The sequence below is a fragment of the Ranitomeya imitator genome, chromosome 2 (genome assembly GCF_032444005.1).
Source record: "Ranitomeya imitator isolate aRanImi1 chromosome 2, aRanImi1.pri, whole genome shotgun sequence".
Taxonomy (NCBI): Eukaryota; Metazoa; Chordata; class Amphibia; order Anura; family Dendrobatidae; genus Ranitomeya; species Ranitomeya imitator.
In genome coordinates this window covers 735,994,365-736,010,714 of record NC_091283.1, presented here as the reverse complement: position 1 = coordinate 736,010,714, position 16,350 = coordinate 735,994,365, and the positions used below count along the sequence as shown (strand labels likewise).

Below are 16,350 nucleotides of genomic sequence, written 5' to 3'. Positions count from 1 at the left end.
ACCACTGCAGTCAATTGTAGCTGCAGCAGTCAGCGATTGGTTAAAACATTTGCATGCCCGTTTGGACCAAACAAGAAGTACAGGGAATAGCAGATGACCCAAGCAGTATTGGACTGGGAGTGAGCAGGGATCAGTAAGGGGAAAATTAATATTTCTTAAAATTATTTTCCAGTAACAGGATAAATTCTATAAACCTTGTGAGAGCAGAGGTCAGTTCTCTTGTGGAATGGAAATGTCGGCAGACTAGTATCAGTGAGATTCCTTTTATCCTGCAACTTACAGTTGAGAAAATAAGAAACCTGTTTGAAACACAGTGATCATATTAAATTTAGACTGAAGAAAGATAACTAATTAGGAGAACAATAATAACTGCACATTTTGTATGATTCGAATTTCACCGATTTTTGTTTGCAAACCTTACACTTTTTTTACTTTTGATAATCAGCAGTGGCATAGACTGGGATGTCAGCCCCCAGAGCAAGGAAAGCTGTACATTGAGATTACAATATATATTATATATATATATATATATATATATATATATATATATATATATATATATATATATATAATCCGTTTATTCATTACATTTTATGTAACTAATTTATTTTTCGACCGCAACCCCAACTAGATTTTTTCAAAATAACAGGTTTTAAATTGCTATTTTTTAATTTACTACATTTTTGTTTTGATTTTCGTAACTATTTTATTACCATAGCCTTAAACCTAACTCAGTACTATCACTAACAAGTCCTTGCCCTAGTCATAAATCTAGTCAGGGTTAGAAAAAAATTACATAGAAAACTTAGTTTCAATTTTTTTCTCTCACAAAGCTTCAAGCAAAGCTTTAAAGGCAAGAGGGGAGCTTTGGGAGGAGAGCACAGGGCAGCCTTTATCATCCCTAACATGGCTGTGGCATGTGGATCATTTGAGGAGTTTGTAATAAGCTGGTGCGCTCTGCATAGGGTAACAGACAGCAATTGAGATGACAAAGTTGAGGTCATCACACTGAGAACTTTGTTACCTCGGTTGATACCTTTGCCGAGTGCAGCAGCCAATGAAATTCATTTTATCTGCTGCGCTCTGCATAGGAACCTGTAGCACTGACCCATGTGGATTGCCCCCATATCATTTTTCACCTATAACCACCTTTGTGGCCACTACACTCTATGCCACTGTTGATTGGTAAAAACATTTATACTGATATATACTGACATCCTATCAGGTGCTATTAATTGTGGATTAAATAAATGACTCCTTTACATGTTTCTTTTAACCACTAAAGTGCATAGTGTCAGAGATTAAGGGTTATTAGGAAAACATCAGATTCTAACGTCTGAAAACCAAAGTAGAAGAACATTGGTGAATGAGAAATCCAACTTGAAGTATAAAAATAACACTTTTAATCCAATTCTCTTTACATTTTGTAATGGTACATAAATGAGCATTTGCTACTTGAAAAATAGATTTCAAATCCAATAATGACATAGGTATGTGATTTTGTTTTAAATAAAACGAAAACCAAAGAGAAATACACAGAAGAAAATAAAAGTGTATATTGAATTCCACAATTAAAATAATAAAAAAAGCTTGTTGTTCCTCCCTGTTTTATTAAAAGACTTGTCCAAGATTAAAAAAAAATGTCTCCACATCGCTCTTTTCCATGAGCTGTGCTGGAAATTGCAGCCCAGATTTTTTATTTAAGAGACAAAAAAAAGCATTTTTTTTACATTCTGGACAACCCCTTAATATTAGGTTTTCTAGGCTTAGAATAGAATGCACTCTTATACAGAAATATTTTTTGTACTACTTCGGATTATGACAGGGTTGAAGATTTGCCATTAAACATGCAGCACAGAAAGAAAAAAGAAGCTTACATTCACTTCCTGAGCTTGAGGGATGGAAATCATTACTATTGCTGGCCATAACGGTTTCTATTGTTACTGGGGCATAGATTTTTGATGTTTCCGTCTGGAAACAGATTCAATGACATAATATGGCCTGGAAATGCGCTAAGAAGTTGTACATCCAATTCTATCAGCGCTGTACTCTTTACTTGAACGAGCAATTTATCTATCAGAACATTAGGGAAACCAAACATAGAAGGATCGGAATACTTAGAAACTGATGGTCAGAAGGCTGGCCAACAAATGCCACAACCTGGAAAAAATGATTTGTATCATTTAAAAGAAATTTGAATACAAGTGAAAAAACAAATGTCACTGGCAGCTTTGGGTCACAGCATGTCGTAGGCTACCACTGCTCTGTATCTGTTTTGCAGATGATTAATTAAATTGGAACTGGATTCATTTTCTCCGGTGGCCTCGTATATTCCCTGAGCTGTGTGGGGTTTCTATTCAGATATCTAAAAAAATGAATTATGGGACCAAAAAAATATAGCAAGAAGTGGATGAGGAACATTTCTTAATCACATGTTGAACGATATCATACTGACAGTAGGCCCCATATGTTGATACAAGCCGTTGAAAAATATCTCATCTACAACTTCTACCAGAGCAAGATGTTGCGCCAGCCTCAGTCATACCCGCGGGGTGCATACACTCAGAAATCTTACATATTAACATATAAAACAAAGACTCATCCAAAGATCTGGATAATAAATAAACTTGCGTTTCCTAAGAAACCTTTTGCCTCAGTAGTAAGGCAGTTCCAAGCTTGGACAGGATAGAAGCAGTTTGATCAGATTGTACATAACCTTTCAAGAAATACATATCATGTTTAAAGATGGAGGAAATGACAGAGCTTAAAACTACAAAGTCTTAAATGCGTAGAAAGGTAACATGAAAGATGTCTGCCAGCAGTTATTATGGTAACGAAGATGATTTCCTTGTGTCTGCAATTCTGTGGGGTGGCATGTGAAGGTATTTTGTTAGACACTTGGATAGCTTGTAAACAGTATGTAAGGATTTCTAAGGCTGGTTGTGATTTGACCATGAGAGTATTCAATCTCTCCAGTACACTGCTGCTGAGTCTTCCATCATAAACAAGGAAAGAAAATGTCTCTTGTTTTTTGACCAAAGACCTCTCGGCTGTTAATCAGTAATAAAATCGCCAACAAATTGCAAGTCAAGAGGTCATCAGCAATCACCCTCGGTTGCCATGACAAGCATCATCTCACTCTTGCCCATTTCTTCCAAGGCACTGGCAAGAGTGTTGAGATCACCATCGTCTAGGTGTAAGGCTTCCCATAAGTCCAGAATAACTCCTGTAGGACTGGCTTTGGTGGCAAAATAGTTTAGGTATCTGAGGAGAAAAAAAAAACATGACAAGCCAATTTTTTTTAAATATTAGCATTAGGCAATCAGAAACAGAACACGTGTGATGTTTTGGTGTATGACCCAGACCTTCATCTGACCCAAATGACTGTGGGAATCAGAAAAGATATTGTTGTATAGTGGCGGCAAAAAAAATCTTTACAAGTTCAACGAAACCACAAAATCTTAACATTCAATTAGTATTTGATCACGTCACCCTTAAGGTACCGTTACACTAAACGACTTACCAATGATCACGACCAGCGATACGACCTGGACGTGATCGTTGGTAAGTCGTTGTGTGGTCGCTGGGGAGCTGTCACACAGACAGCTCTCTCCAGCGACCAACGATCAGGGGAAAGACTTCGGCATCGTTGAAACTGTCTTCAACGATGCCGAAGTCTCCCTGCAGCACCCGGGTAACCAGGGTAAACATCGGGTTACTAAGTGCAGGGCCGCGCTTAGTAACCCAATATTTACCCTGGTTACATTGTAAGAGTAAAAAAAAAACAAAAACAGTACATACTTACATTCCGATGTCTGTCACATTCCCCGCCGTCAGCTTCCCGCACTGACTGTGTCAGCGGTGCAGGCCGTAAAGCAGAGCACAGCGGTGGCATCACACACACCGATCCAGCGATGACAGCGGGTGATCAGTGACCAAAAAAAGGTCCTGATCATTCCCTGCGACTAATGATCTCCCAGCAGGGGCCTGACCGTTGGTCGCTGTCACACAAAGGAGATCGTTAGCGAGATCGTTGCTACGTCACAAAAAGCGTGACGTTGCAAGATATCGTTAACGATATCATTATATGTGAAGGTACCTTTACTAGCAACTAAGCCAGTTTTGTAAGTTAGACAGTTTGTGATTATCTCCCCCATTGTATACACTTTTAAGAAGTGAAATCATGACACGGGATTTTAAATGTAAAGTTGTTTTTTTTGACGCACAAGTGTAAAGATTTTTTTGGCCGGCACTGGAGATGCAAGTCTGAATTTTTCCACTATTGGTAAAGCAACCTCCAGTGTTCAAATGTTGACAGAAACATCACGAATGTTCTGTTTTCGGTTCTACATCAATAAGTGTGATCTCATCTACTTCAAATAGTGCCTAGTTCCTTATCTTTGCTCAATTTATGGATCCCTACATGAGTACACAAATACCAGGAATGCCATATAATCACATTTGGCATGCCCAGTCATCTACAGGGTTCAATCTTATTTCACACCTATTAGTCTTCCAACAGAGCTTACAGTATGGTCTCTTCTTACCAGCCGTGCAGAAGACATCTTCACAGCTATATTGCCTTGCTACTGCATATACTATGTTCTTTTCCTGACAAGCAGGGCAAAAAGCTATTTCTACTGCCTATGACACGAGAGACTAAGCATACATGTCCACCAGTAATGGGGTCATTAGGTAAATGGTGGATGTACATATTAGTTTACAATTTAAACACCATGTAGTATAAAATTGTTACTAAATGGCGTCACTCTCTGTGTAAATGTTACACAAGATTTACGGTATATTTTAGAACTATAAAAAATACCTGTAATGTAATGGTTGGACAACCCTTTAAAACCAAAAATAATTAATGACATACCGATCCATGCTGAGTTTTTGTGCCAAAAGTCTCCAGTCATTTCCTCTAGAGTTTGGAGCATCCAAACTGTTGCAGATTTTCTGTCTAATTGACATTGGAATTTTAAAGGCATATGGTCCAAGCTGGGTTGTTACATTACTTCCAGGATGTGAAAAAAAGGGATCAAATGATTTGGCATTCTGTTAAAAAAAAAAAAAAAACGAAAGAAGCAATTAATAAACAAACTTTTAAAACTTTTGAGCTACAACCGTTCATTACCATACTGGATACAGAGTCCTTTACATCTTGAACATTTACAGCATACATGCCATACATCCGATAGATGTGGGTCACATCGCTGGGAGCGACCCACATCCATCTCATGTTAATGTCAGCAAAGAGGAGGCAGCGCATGCATGACTTTCTGCAGTCAGTTGTGTAGAACAGAGAACCCAAACTTAAAACATCAGGGTTCATTCCAGGCAGATAGTGTCCGATACTGAACACCGAACACGGACTTCTCTCGGAAGTCAATTTGCAATGTAAGGAGTTCTGGGGGAAGGAGAAGTAAAGGGAGAAGGAGAGGAGAGTGAGAGAGGAGAGTGAGAGAAGGAAAGAGAGAAGGAGAGTGAGAGAAAAGGAGAGAGCGAGAGAGAGGAGAGAGATAAAAGGAGAGTGAGAGGAGAGTGAGAGAGAAGGAGAGTGAGAGGAGAGTGAGAGAGAAGGAGAGTGAGAGAGCAAGAATGAGAGAAAGAGAAGAATGAGAGAAAAAGAAGAGAAAAAGAAGGAGAGAAAAAGAAGGAGAGATATTTTTGTCCAGCTGAAAAGTTTGTGTCCTCATTCTTTTCAAAGGGGTTCAGGTTTTGGTTGAAGTTCAGGTACAGTTGATGGTACCCAAAATGAACTTTGGAATAAAGTTTGAGTCGGATACCAGAACCTGAACTTTCACGGGTCCACTCATCCCTAGTACAGTAGACTGACGAACCCGAATGAGCATGTTCGAAGTAGTCGTGTAGAAAGCGATCTTGATCTCCAATATCACCATTAGCATGCCAATTCAGGTCGTTTATCAAACAGGCATGTAATTACAACTGTGGCAGGAGGGCCAAGTGGTTTTTAAAGATACAGTACATGGCATTCTTGGACACAATAAGATCATGTCCGATTCTCTTTCTCTTGTTGGTCAGTACAGATCTGTGGCAGCTTAAGTCAGGAACAGACTTCGAGGAGCCAAACTATTCTATCCACTGCAGAGGTGATAAATACATTTTGCAGCATGTGAAGATGACAAAAACAACTCTCCACCTCCATGGTGAAAGAAATAAGAACAATGTGGTCTATTGTGAGACATAATAGGTACATTCAGAATACAAATTATTGAGTTCACTGATGTCCTATATTTTAGCATAGACTTTTGACTGAAGTTTTCTACAAGAACTGTCTTGCCAAAGTAATGATAGGTATAAAGTTTCAATGTTCAATAATAAGTTGTGCATTTTATATAACTACAGTATTTATTCCAAAAGCGCCAGTCCCTTAGTCTGCAGTGTACTTGGTTTAATGACAGGCAATCCACATTCACTATATAATTGCTAGTCATTCTGAAACTTTACAACACTAATCTAAACCTGAATAATTAATGCTTTCTACAAATCACTATATTCAAAAAGACATTAAAAACTTATGGATGAAATTACCCTAAAGGAACACAGTCCAGAGCTAAGCATACAATCCAAGTAAATAAGTATACACATAAATGAATAAAACACAATAAAAATACCCAAACATGGATTTCTGTATGCAGCTTATTTATGGTTATTGCTGCCGGTCCATACAGCAGCTGTATTTGTCGGAGAGTAAATGATAAACTCTTTCTCTATATAAGAATATTTCTAATCCCAGTAACTCCCAGTGTAAACCGCAGGTAAACTCATAATACTACTGCAATAACATCACAAAGTAATCTATACAAGGCACTGTATTCTTCTCAAGAACATTCACTTAATGAGCAGCAACACTGTTGATGTGTATAATGGTCTGAATAAGTAGGCCGATGTGGTCTTTTTGACCATTTATACCTTATTTGACCTTGATTATTGCTTAAAGTCCGCTGCACCATTCAGCCCAAATCATACAGTAATTTAGGCCATAATGGAACCTCACTTTTCAGTTATAGACTTGACACCACACCTTCCTTCAGCTTTACCCAAGCTGACCCTCTTATGAGTAGCTATACGAAGACACTCTCTGCTCTATTGGTCCTGTATAAATCCCCGGTGGTCTAATGGACAATAGTATCACTGAATGATTTCACAAATACAATATAATTCTAGCAAGTTTTCCAATTAATTTTAACACAACCACCACAGGCTACATTTCTTAAAATATGACCACATATCCCACATCAATCCATGTACGGGACAAAGAAGAGATCCCAATCATATATAAGAAAATTTAATTTTTATTAATCAAGCCATAAAGACAATATACAACCATAAAAAACCAATAAATATTTCTCCACACTCAAAGGAATAAATACAGCAATTCCTTATATCCACAAATTAGTGGTATATCATGTTATTTCAGATTTGATACCTAATTATGCATATTATACAACAAACAAACAAAGACGTGGGAGACCTATCTCTATGGATAATTACATAGTCCCCATCAAATACACACGCCAATTGCTTTACCTCATACACAGTATCCAACAAAATTATTATGAGAGGATATGGCAGAATATAAAAGATCAATAATTACCAAAGGTGTGGATGATCTTGGCATCCCCTCACCCCGACGCGCGTTTCGCCGCCTGTTTTTTCCCCGTCGTGGTGCTTGTTGAGACCTACCACCAGGAGCACATGACCAATCCATATGTCCCGTTACCCCCGAGTTATCTACTCTAACCTCCTATCCCACTTGCTTCAGAGCAACTTTTAGTTTAATTCATGCCTGTTACATGTTGACTTCTCAAGCTGATTCTTAGAAGTACTCAGGAAAATAATATACAAAATTATTATCAGACAGCAGTAACGTTTTCTCACCTCTTCCAGATTAGTATGCAACTGGAATATTTGTCCTTCTCCTTCTACCTGCCTCACACAAATTTTGCATGTCAGCTCTGTGGAAGCCAAACTGTACCTTTCCAAAGTGAATGTACAATGCAACGACCGCTGACTTCCACTCCAAATGTGATAAAAAGGTATCTCCTGAAATAAGAAAACCTATTAGTTCTACAAATCATTATGGTAGATTCCAGTGACAATGCATTTTTCTAGATTCTATCCATTGTGTGCCAAGTCTTCTGGGAATCAAAGATGAACACAATGCTATCACAAGTAGTTGTTTTGTACATGCAAAAACTCTTAATTTCAGCAATAAAGAGGATGTCTTGCGTATAAAATACACAGCTCAAAAAAATATAGGGAACACTTAAACAACAGAATATAACTCCAAGTAAATCAAACTTCTGTGAAATCAAACTGTGCACTTAGAAAGCAACACTGTTTGACAATCAATTTCACATGCTGTTGGGCAAATGGAATAGACAACAGATGGAAATTATTGGCAATTATCAAGACACACTCAATAAAGGAGTGGTTCTGCAGGTGGGGACCACAGACCACATCTCAGTACCAATGCTTTCTGGCTGATGTTTTGGTCACTTTTGAATGTTGGTTGTGCTTTCACATTCGTGGTAGCATGAGACGGACTTTACAACCCACACAAGTGGCTCAGGTAGTGCAGCTCATCCAAGATGGCACATCAATGTGAGCTGTGGCAAGAAGGTTTGCTGTGTCTGTCAGCGTAGTGTCCACAGGCTAGAGGCGCTACCAGGAGACAGGCCAGTACACCAGGAGACGTGGAGGGGGCCGTAGAAGGGCAACAACCCATCAGCAGGACCGCTACCTCAGCCTTTGTGCAAGGAGGAACAGGAGGAGCACGGCCAGAGCCCTGCAAAATGACCTCCAGCAGGCCACAAATGTGCATGTGTCTGCAAAAACGGTTAGAAACCGACTCCATGAGGATGGTCTGAGTGCCCGAAGCCACAGATGGGGGTTGTGCTCACAGCCAAACACTGTGCAGGACGCTTGGCATTTGCCACATAAAAACCAGGACTGGCATATTTGCCACTGGCACCCTGTGCTTTTCACAGATGAAAGGAAGTTCACACTGAACACATGAGACAGACGTGACAGAGTCTGGAGATGCCGTGGAGAGCGATCTGCTGCCTGCAACATCCTTCAGCATGACCAGTTTGGCAGTGGGCCAGTAATGGTGTGAGGTGGCATTTCTTTGGAGGGCCGCACAGCCCTCCATGTGCTCGCAAGGGGTATCCTGACTGCCATTAGGTACCGAGATGAGATCCTCAGACCCCTTGTGAAACCATATGCTGGTGCGGTTGGCCCTGGGTTCCTCCTAATGCAGGACAATGCCAGACCTCATGTGGCTGGAGTGTGTCAGCAGTTCCTGCAAGATGAAGGCATTGAAGCTATGGACTGACCCGCCCGTTCCCCAGACCTGAATCCGACTGAACACATCTGGAACATCATGTCTCACACCATCCACCAACGTCACGTTGCACCACAGACAGTCCAGGAGTTGACGGATGCTTTAGTCCAGGTCTGGGAGGAGATCCCTCAGGAGACCATATGCTGCCTCATCAGGAGCATGCCCATGCGTTGTAGGGAGGTCATACAGGCACGTGGAGGTCAGACACACTACTGAGTATCATTTCCTTGTCTTGAGACATTTCCACTGAAGTTGGATCATCCTGTAACTTCATTTTCCACTTTGATTTTGAGCATCATTCCTACTCCTGAACTCTGTGGGATATTAGTTGTGATTTGCGTTGATCATTTTTAGGTTTTATTGTTCTCAACACATTCCTCTATGTAATGAATAAAGATTTACAACTGGAATATTTCATTCAGTGATATCTAAAATGTGGGATTTTAGTGTTCCCTTAATTTTTTTGAGCAGTGTACATTTTAATTAATACATCTTGGGATGTTAATAATTTCCACAATTGGATGTTTAAAAAAAAATATTCCTGTGCTGAGAGAGTCTTCTAAATGGGCCTCTGCTATGTGCTGTGTATTTTACAGTGTCCGATGGGGTAGATGGTGCAGTTCTTTATTGCGCATACACAGCTCCCTAGATAGAGGAGGAAGCAAAGTGAGTATACTCTAAGGGACTCTCAACTGCATTTTTGTGTAAGGGAGCACATTTAGTGTTTCTACTGCATCACCAGCCTTATGAACTCATCATAAATCAAATCAGTGACAAAGAAGCTAATGGAGCTAATTGAGCCGATATGACACTGGCTTGATTTCTGATGAGGTCATAGGACTGGTGATGCAGCAGAAACACTTCATACACTCCTGTGATAAAACAAACAGACATAGAAATGTATTCGCTAACACAAACAAGCAGTTGAGAATCCCTGCAGTGAAATCAGTATACTCATGCTTCCTTCCCTTGTCAAGAGCTGTGTATGTGTGATCATCAGCTGCAGCATCTCTATATGGTCAGACACAGCCATTACACAGTACATAGTGGAGGGACATTTATAAGAATATCTCAGCACAGGAATATCTTTTTAAACCAATTGTGGAACTTTTAACCAATCCAAGACTTGGTAATTAAAATGTACTTTGTTCGTGGGAAAACCTCTATAAAGGGTTGTCTGGGACTTGCATATTAATGACCATTCAAATGAATGGGAGATAAACTACAGTACTCGACATTGCTCAATAAACAATTTACAGAACTGCGGTGTTCTTTGTACATTGCTTACATCTAATATTGATTACCCCTCTGATAGTTGGGTCATCAATATGTACGTCTCAGAATACAAAAGGAATCGTGACAGTGTGTGCATCAAACAGCCACAATTTGCAGGTTGCAGTCAAATAGAGTGACTGCAGACTTTTCTTCTGAGACCAGACAACCCCTTTAAGAGCTGCTATTTATTAAACCACCACTAGGGTTTTTTTCCTAATTTTACCACTAGAATGGTGTCACTAATCTGAGTTCCCTGTTGGTAATAATATACTTTCTAGACACAGTTTTTTCTGTTATCAGAGCTTGTCCGGCCGGTCTCCAGAAGTTTGAGCTGCTGGCTCCATTGTTTACTGGGCAATCCGGAAATCACAACTCAATGTAAGTCTATGGGAGCCAAGGCTTTCATAGACTTGCATTGAGAGCTGGTGATCGTTACCGTCTGAAAATGCGGCCACAAGATGGCGGAGTGGGACTGGAGCTGAGCCATGAAGAACTGAAGATGGCAGTAGGTAAATAGAAGATTAGGGTCAAGGAACTTAATGGCACCACTCCAGCACTGAAGTAGAAAAAGACCCTGGAGTGGTGCTTAACCCCTTACCGGCATCGGACGTACTATACCGTCCGATGCCGGCTCCCCTGCTTTGATGCAGGGCTCCGCGGTGAGCCCGCATCAAAGCCGGGACATGTCAGCTGTTTTGAACAGCTGACATGTGCCCGTAATAGGCACGGGCAGAATCACGATCTGCCCGCACCTATTAACTAGTTAAATGCCACTGTCAAACGCAGACAGCGGCATTTAACTACCGCTTCCGGCCGGGCGGCCGGAAATGACCTCATCGCCGACCCCCGTCACATGATCGGGGGTCGGCGATGCTTGTATATTGTAACCATAGAGGTCCCAGAGACCTCTATGGTTACTGATCGCCGGTGGCTGTGAGCGCCACCCTGTGGTCGGCGCTCACAGCACACCTGCATTTCTGCTACATAGCAGCGATCAGCAGATCGCTGCTATGTAGCAGAGGCGATCGTGCTGTGCCTGCTTCTAGACTCCCATGGAGGCTATTGAAGCATGGCAAAAGTAAAAAAAAAAAGTTTAAAAAAATGTGAAAAAAATAAAAAAACATAAAAGTTTAAATCACCCCCCTTTCGCCCCAATCAAAATAAATCAATAAAAAAAATATCAAATCTACACATATTTGGTATCGCCGCGCTCAGAATCGCCCGATCTATCAATTAAAAAAAAGTATTAACCTGATCGCTAAACAGCGTAGCGGGAAAAAAATTTGAAACGCCAGAATTACGTTTTTTTGGTCGCCGCGACATTGCATTAAAATGCAATAACGGGCGATCAAAAGAACGTATCTGCACCGAAATGCTATCATTAAAAACGACATCTCGGCACGCAAAAAATAAGCCCTCAACCGACTCCAGATCATGAAAAATGGAGACGCTACGAGTATCGGAAAATGGTGCAATTTTTTTTTTTTTTTGGTTTGGAATTTTTTTTCACCAGTTAGATAAAAAATAACCTAGTCATGTTAGGTGTCTATGAACTCGTACTGACCTGGAGAATCATAATGGCAGGTCAGTTTTAGCATTTAGTGAACCTAGCAAAAAAGCCAAACAAAAAACCAATGTGGGATTGCACTTTTTTTGCAATTTCACCGCACTTGGAATTTTTTTCCCGTTTTCTAGTACACGACATGCTAAAACCAATGATGTCAAAAGTACAACTCGTCCCGCAAAAAATAAGCCCTCACATGGCCAAATTGACGGAAAAATAAAAAAGTTATGGCTCTGGGAAAGAGGGGAGCGAAAAACGAACACGGAAAAACGAAAAATCCCCCGGTCATGAAGGGGTTAAACGGTTTTGGACAATTATGCTTTACACCTTTACATCCTCTTACCTGAAATTTTGCTAGTAATTTGCTTCTCCACAGTGAGTGAGGAATATCATGAATAGATAAGCGCAAGTTGTGATAACTGTCTTTGAACATCAGTGGCTTTGGTTCCTCTATTAGATATCCTCCTAAGGTCTTCTCCAGCTCCAAAACCTCCTATACATGGACAAGGAATAGATGAAGTGTCACTCTAGATTCTAAATAATGTACATTACGCCATAAATATTAATGGATGACAGTAGGAAAATAACAAGCGGTCTTTCTGGTCTGTACTTTGGTATCTTCTGGTTTTATCAATTATTTTGAATGCATTTTTCTGTTTATAGATACAGATACAGGACACATCAGTAAATGGCCATACATATTTTGGTTTCCCTAAGGTCCCACAGTTCTCTGAAGGTTTTTTTTAAGCTACTTAAAGGGTTTGTCAGTTTTATCTTTGTTTTAACAAAATGTGGCACATTATTTTGTAGTGGTTAGTCCCATATTACAGGTTCTCCTCCTTTGTGAAGTGTTACCCACTTGTTCGTGCAGCTTTCCTAACAGACTGCACAGACTTCTTTTCTTCTAATGGCAGTGAATGGAGGGGAATAGGACTCTCCTGTCTGCTTCCTCCAAGTAAAAAATAGCTTTCCAATATACAGTATTTTCAGTTGGAAAAGCCCGTAAAAGCTCTGGAAAAACACAAAATGTAGGCGCAACATGGAGTTGCGCCCAAATCTTGCATCTTTTCTCGTCTTCATGACAGTTTCTCACAGCTCCATCAAAATTGGTGGAAATGGGGTAGAACGAACGCGTTACACCACAAAGTCTAATTCATGACAAACTGTGGCATCCCCTATACCAGAAATCTCACTCCAGGTACCTGAATCCAGCTTGCGACCTCATCAAGACTAGCATCATTAACACCGGTCATAATTAATACAAAGTCCAAAGTCCTGAAGGCTTTATAGGATTCTTAAATGGAATCTGTCAGAGGTTTTTACCATTTAATCATAGAACAACAAATGTAGAAGAAGAGACACTGATTCCAGCAATGAGTCACTTACTGGGCTGATTAATATAGTGATTTTATAAAAACTACAGCAATCAGCAGGAGATTATCACTGGATGACTAGTAAACCTGCTGCCATGTAGTCCTCTATATTAAGGAGTTCTGTATAACCCCGCCCCCACCACTGATTGGCAGCTTATGCACAGTGTACACAGAAAGCTGCCAGTGATGGGGGCGGGGTTACGCAGAGCTCAGCATTCTGAGAACTGCTAGATCTGCAGCAGATAAAACAGTGTTTTTATCAAAACTGCAGCCCAGTAAGTGACACATCGCTGGGATCAGGGTCTCTGTCCCTACGTCATGCTGCTCTAGTAACTTGATGACAGATTCTCTTTAATTGATGGCCTTTCTTTAGGATTGGTGATCAATGTATGATCAGTCAAGGCCTGACCTCCAATAAATAGCAGAGATAAGGAGCCATTATACACATGAGCGTGGCCTTGTACAGAACCTCAACCATTTCAAGGAAACATAGTAGCAGGTATGGAAATAAATAAAAAAATCACTGTCAACGGGGTTGATACTGCTCATGAAATACAAGTATAATTGTTCACTTATTTAAAATATAGTTATTTTATTAATCAAAGATGTAGAAAAGTGAAATAATAAAATTCACATGATCTAAAAAAAATCATAGCAGGTGCAGCTGTATATTCTCATTGGGGTTCAGGCTAAAAACTCCCTAAAAACTTCTTGCCCATCCACTCTATGTGGAGGGCAGTCTGCAGTCTGTGTAATGCCTCAATAAGCTGACTACATACACAGATATTGGGGTACATTTAGAGAGAAATGTTCCACTTAGACTTTGTTGTATTTTTTTTTCTTTAATTGATGCATCAAGGAATTGACCAACTTTAAAACAATCTTTTTATTTACTGCCCTCTGATTTTGCGACTCCAGAGTAGAGCGTGAAATGTTATTCCTAAAGAAGTCATCAAAGGAAATACAAAGCTCCCCTTCACGTCAAAATAAATAACAATCAGAATAATTAAATATCATTTTCTTAAATATTAATTCAAAAAACATAAAATGTGAAAAACAGTTTATTCCCTTAAAACAAGAACGGCAGAATATTATTAATCAGGATCTTAATTAGAAAGCCTTAGAAGTAGCGCGCTCTACAGAGATGTCCTAGAATATGGAAAGAACAGACAACGCCAGACGACTTTTACTTATTTATTCAAGTAATCTCTTCGTTAGTTTTGTTTGCCTAAATTATCTATTGAGATAATTAGGTCATTAGGAAGAAATTCACTTGCTTGTATGCAAAACTTGAGAAGTAGTAAAAATAATTACTTTTTTGCCCTTTAAACACTAAGGAAGGTAGCCGAGAACATTAATTACGGAGAAGCTACAAGGTTAGACAGCTATACGTTGCCTTAATACCAGACATTAGAATATTTAAAATGGTAAAATAAGGAAGGTTTTAATTACTGTGCACTTTTTACTACTCAAAATAGTATTTGAGCTCAGCATTTCTGAAAGGTCTGCTAATTATCGTCCTGATATCAGCCCATTCCTATGACTGATTTATACAGTTAATAACCCATTTTTGAGGTTACTCGAATTTAGTCCATAGGCTATAAAAACATAAATGCTTTACATTATTAAGCAGGACTGACTCCAGCTAATGTCACCTATTAATTTCTCTAACTCATTCCCCATTAAACTATTAAACATTTGAACTTTCTTTGGAACTGGAAAACTTATGATTGCCACTGCCACTACTTTCTACAATGCCACTCTGGCATCAGCCATCGACTCGGTCGCCCCTGTCATGCAAAGCAGAGTGCGACGAATCAATAGACAACCCCGGCACAATAACATCACTAAAAAGCCTCGGCAAATATCCTGAATTGCAGAACGGCGTTGAAAGAAAACGCATTCGCAAGATGATTTCACTGAACTCAAACAAGCAACACTCGCATTCAAATCAGCTCTCACCTCTGCTAAACAGGCCTACTCCTCAACCCTCATATCGTCCTTATCCCACAACCCCAAACAATTGTTGAACTCTTTTAACTCCCTCCCTCGGCCCACCACTGCCCCCTCCGTCTTTCTTAATCTCTGCTGAGGACTTTGCCACACACTTCAAAAATAAGAAAAAGCAAACAAGGAAAGTCTTTGATGTCCGACCACCACACCCCCTTTGTATGCCAGACCAATGCCCTAACCCCATAGCTTCCCTCTCCAAAATCACCGAAGGACATCTTGCTCATCTTCTCTCTTGACCCCATCCCATCTCCTCCCCAACCTTACCACTACACAAATCCCATCCCTAACCCATCACTTCAATCTATCACTAACTTCTGATACCGTCCCCTCTGCTTTCAAACATGCCATAATCACACCTATCCTCAAAAAGCCATCCCTTGACCCGTTGCGCTATGTCCAGCTACTGCCCCATATCTTTGCTCCCATTTGATTCAAACTACTTGAGCAGCACATCCACGCTGAACTTTCCTCTCCTCTTGCATCTAACGCTCTCTTCGACATCCTACAATCTGGCTTCCATCCCCACCATTCCACTGAGACTGCCCTTACTAAACATACGAAGGACTTACCTACAGCCAAAGCTAACAGACAATTCTATATACTCCTCCTTCTAGACCTGTCCTCTGCCTTCGGCAGAGTTGACCACTGCCTCCTACTACAAATCCTTTCCTCCTTTGGTGTCAAAGACCTCGCTCTATCCTGGATCTCCTCATACACATTTAGCGTTTCCTACTCCCATACTACCTCTTCAT

The 16,350-nt window shown here is 40.1% G+C and overlaps 1 protein-coding gene across 2 annotated transcripts in view; it reads right to left on the bottom strand.

The window, feature by feature from the left end:
* Window positions 1-1,380: 1,380 nt before the first annotated feature.
* The window catches only part of UNC5B (unc-5 netrin receptor B), a 238,916-nt gene continuing 223,946 nt past the window's right edge, over window positions 1,381-16,350 (bottom strand). For both annotated transcript variants that reach the window (XM_069753210.1, XM_069753209.1), the window contains 4 exons: window positions 12,556-12,705; window positions 7,906-8,070; window positions 4,880-5,058; window positions 1,381-3,264 (listed from right to left, as the gene is read on the bottom strand). In XM_069753210.1, the coding sequence (XP_069609311.1) occupies window positions 3,099-3,264; window positions 4,880-5,058; window positions 7,906-8,070; window positions 12,556-12,705 (660 nt within the window). In that variant the 3' untranslated portion in view covers window positions 1,381-3,098. The remainder of the gene's footprint in view (window positions 3,265-4,879; window positions 5,059-7,905; window positions 8,071-12,555; window positions 12,706-16,350) is intronic.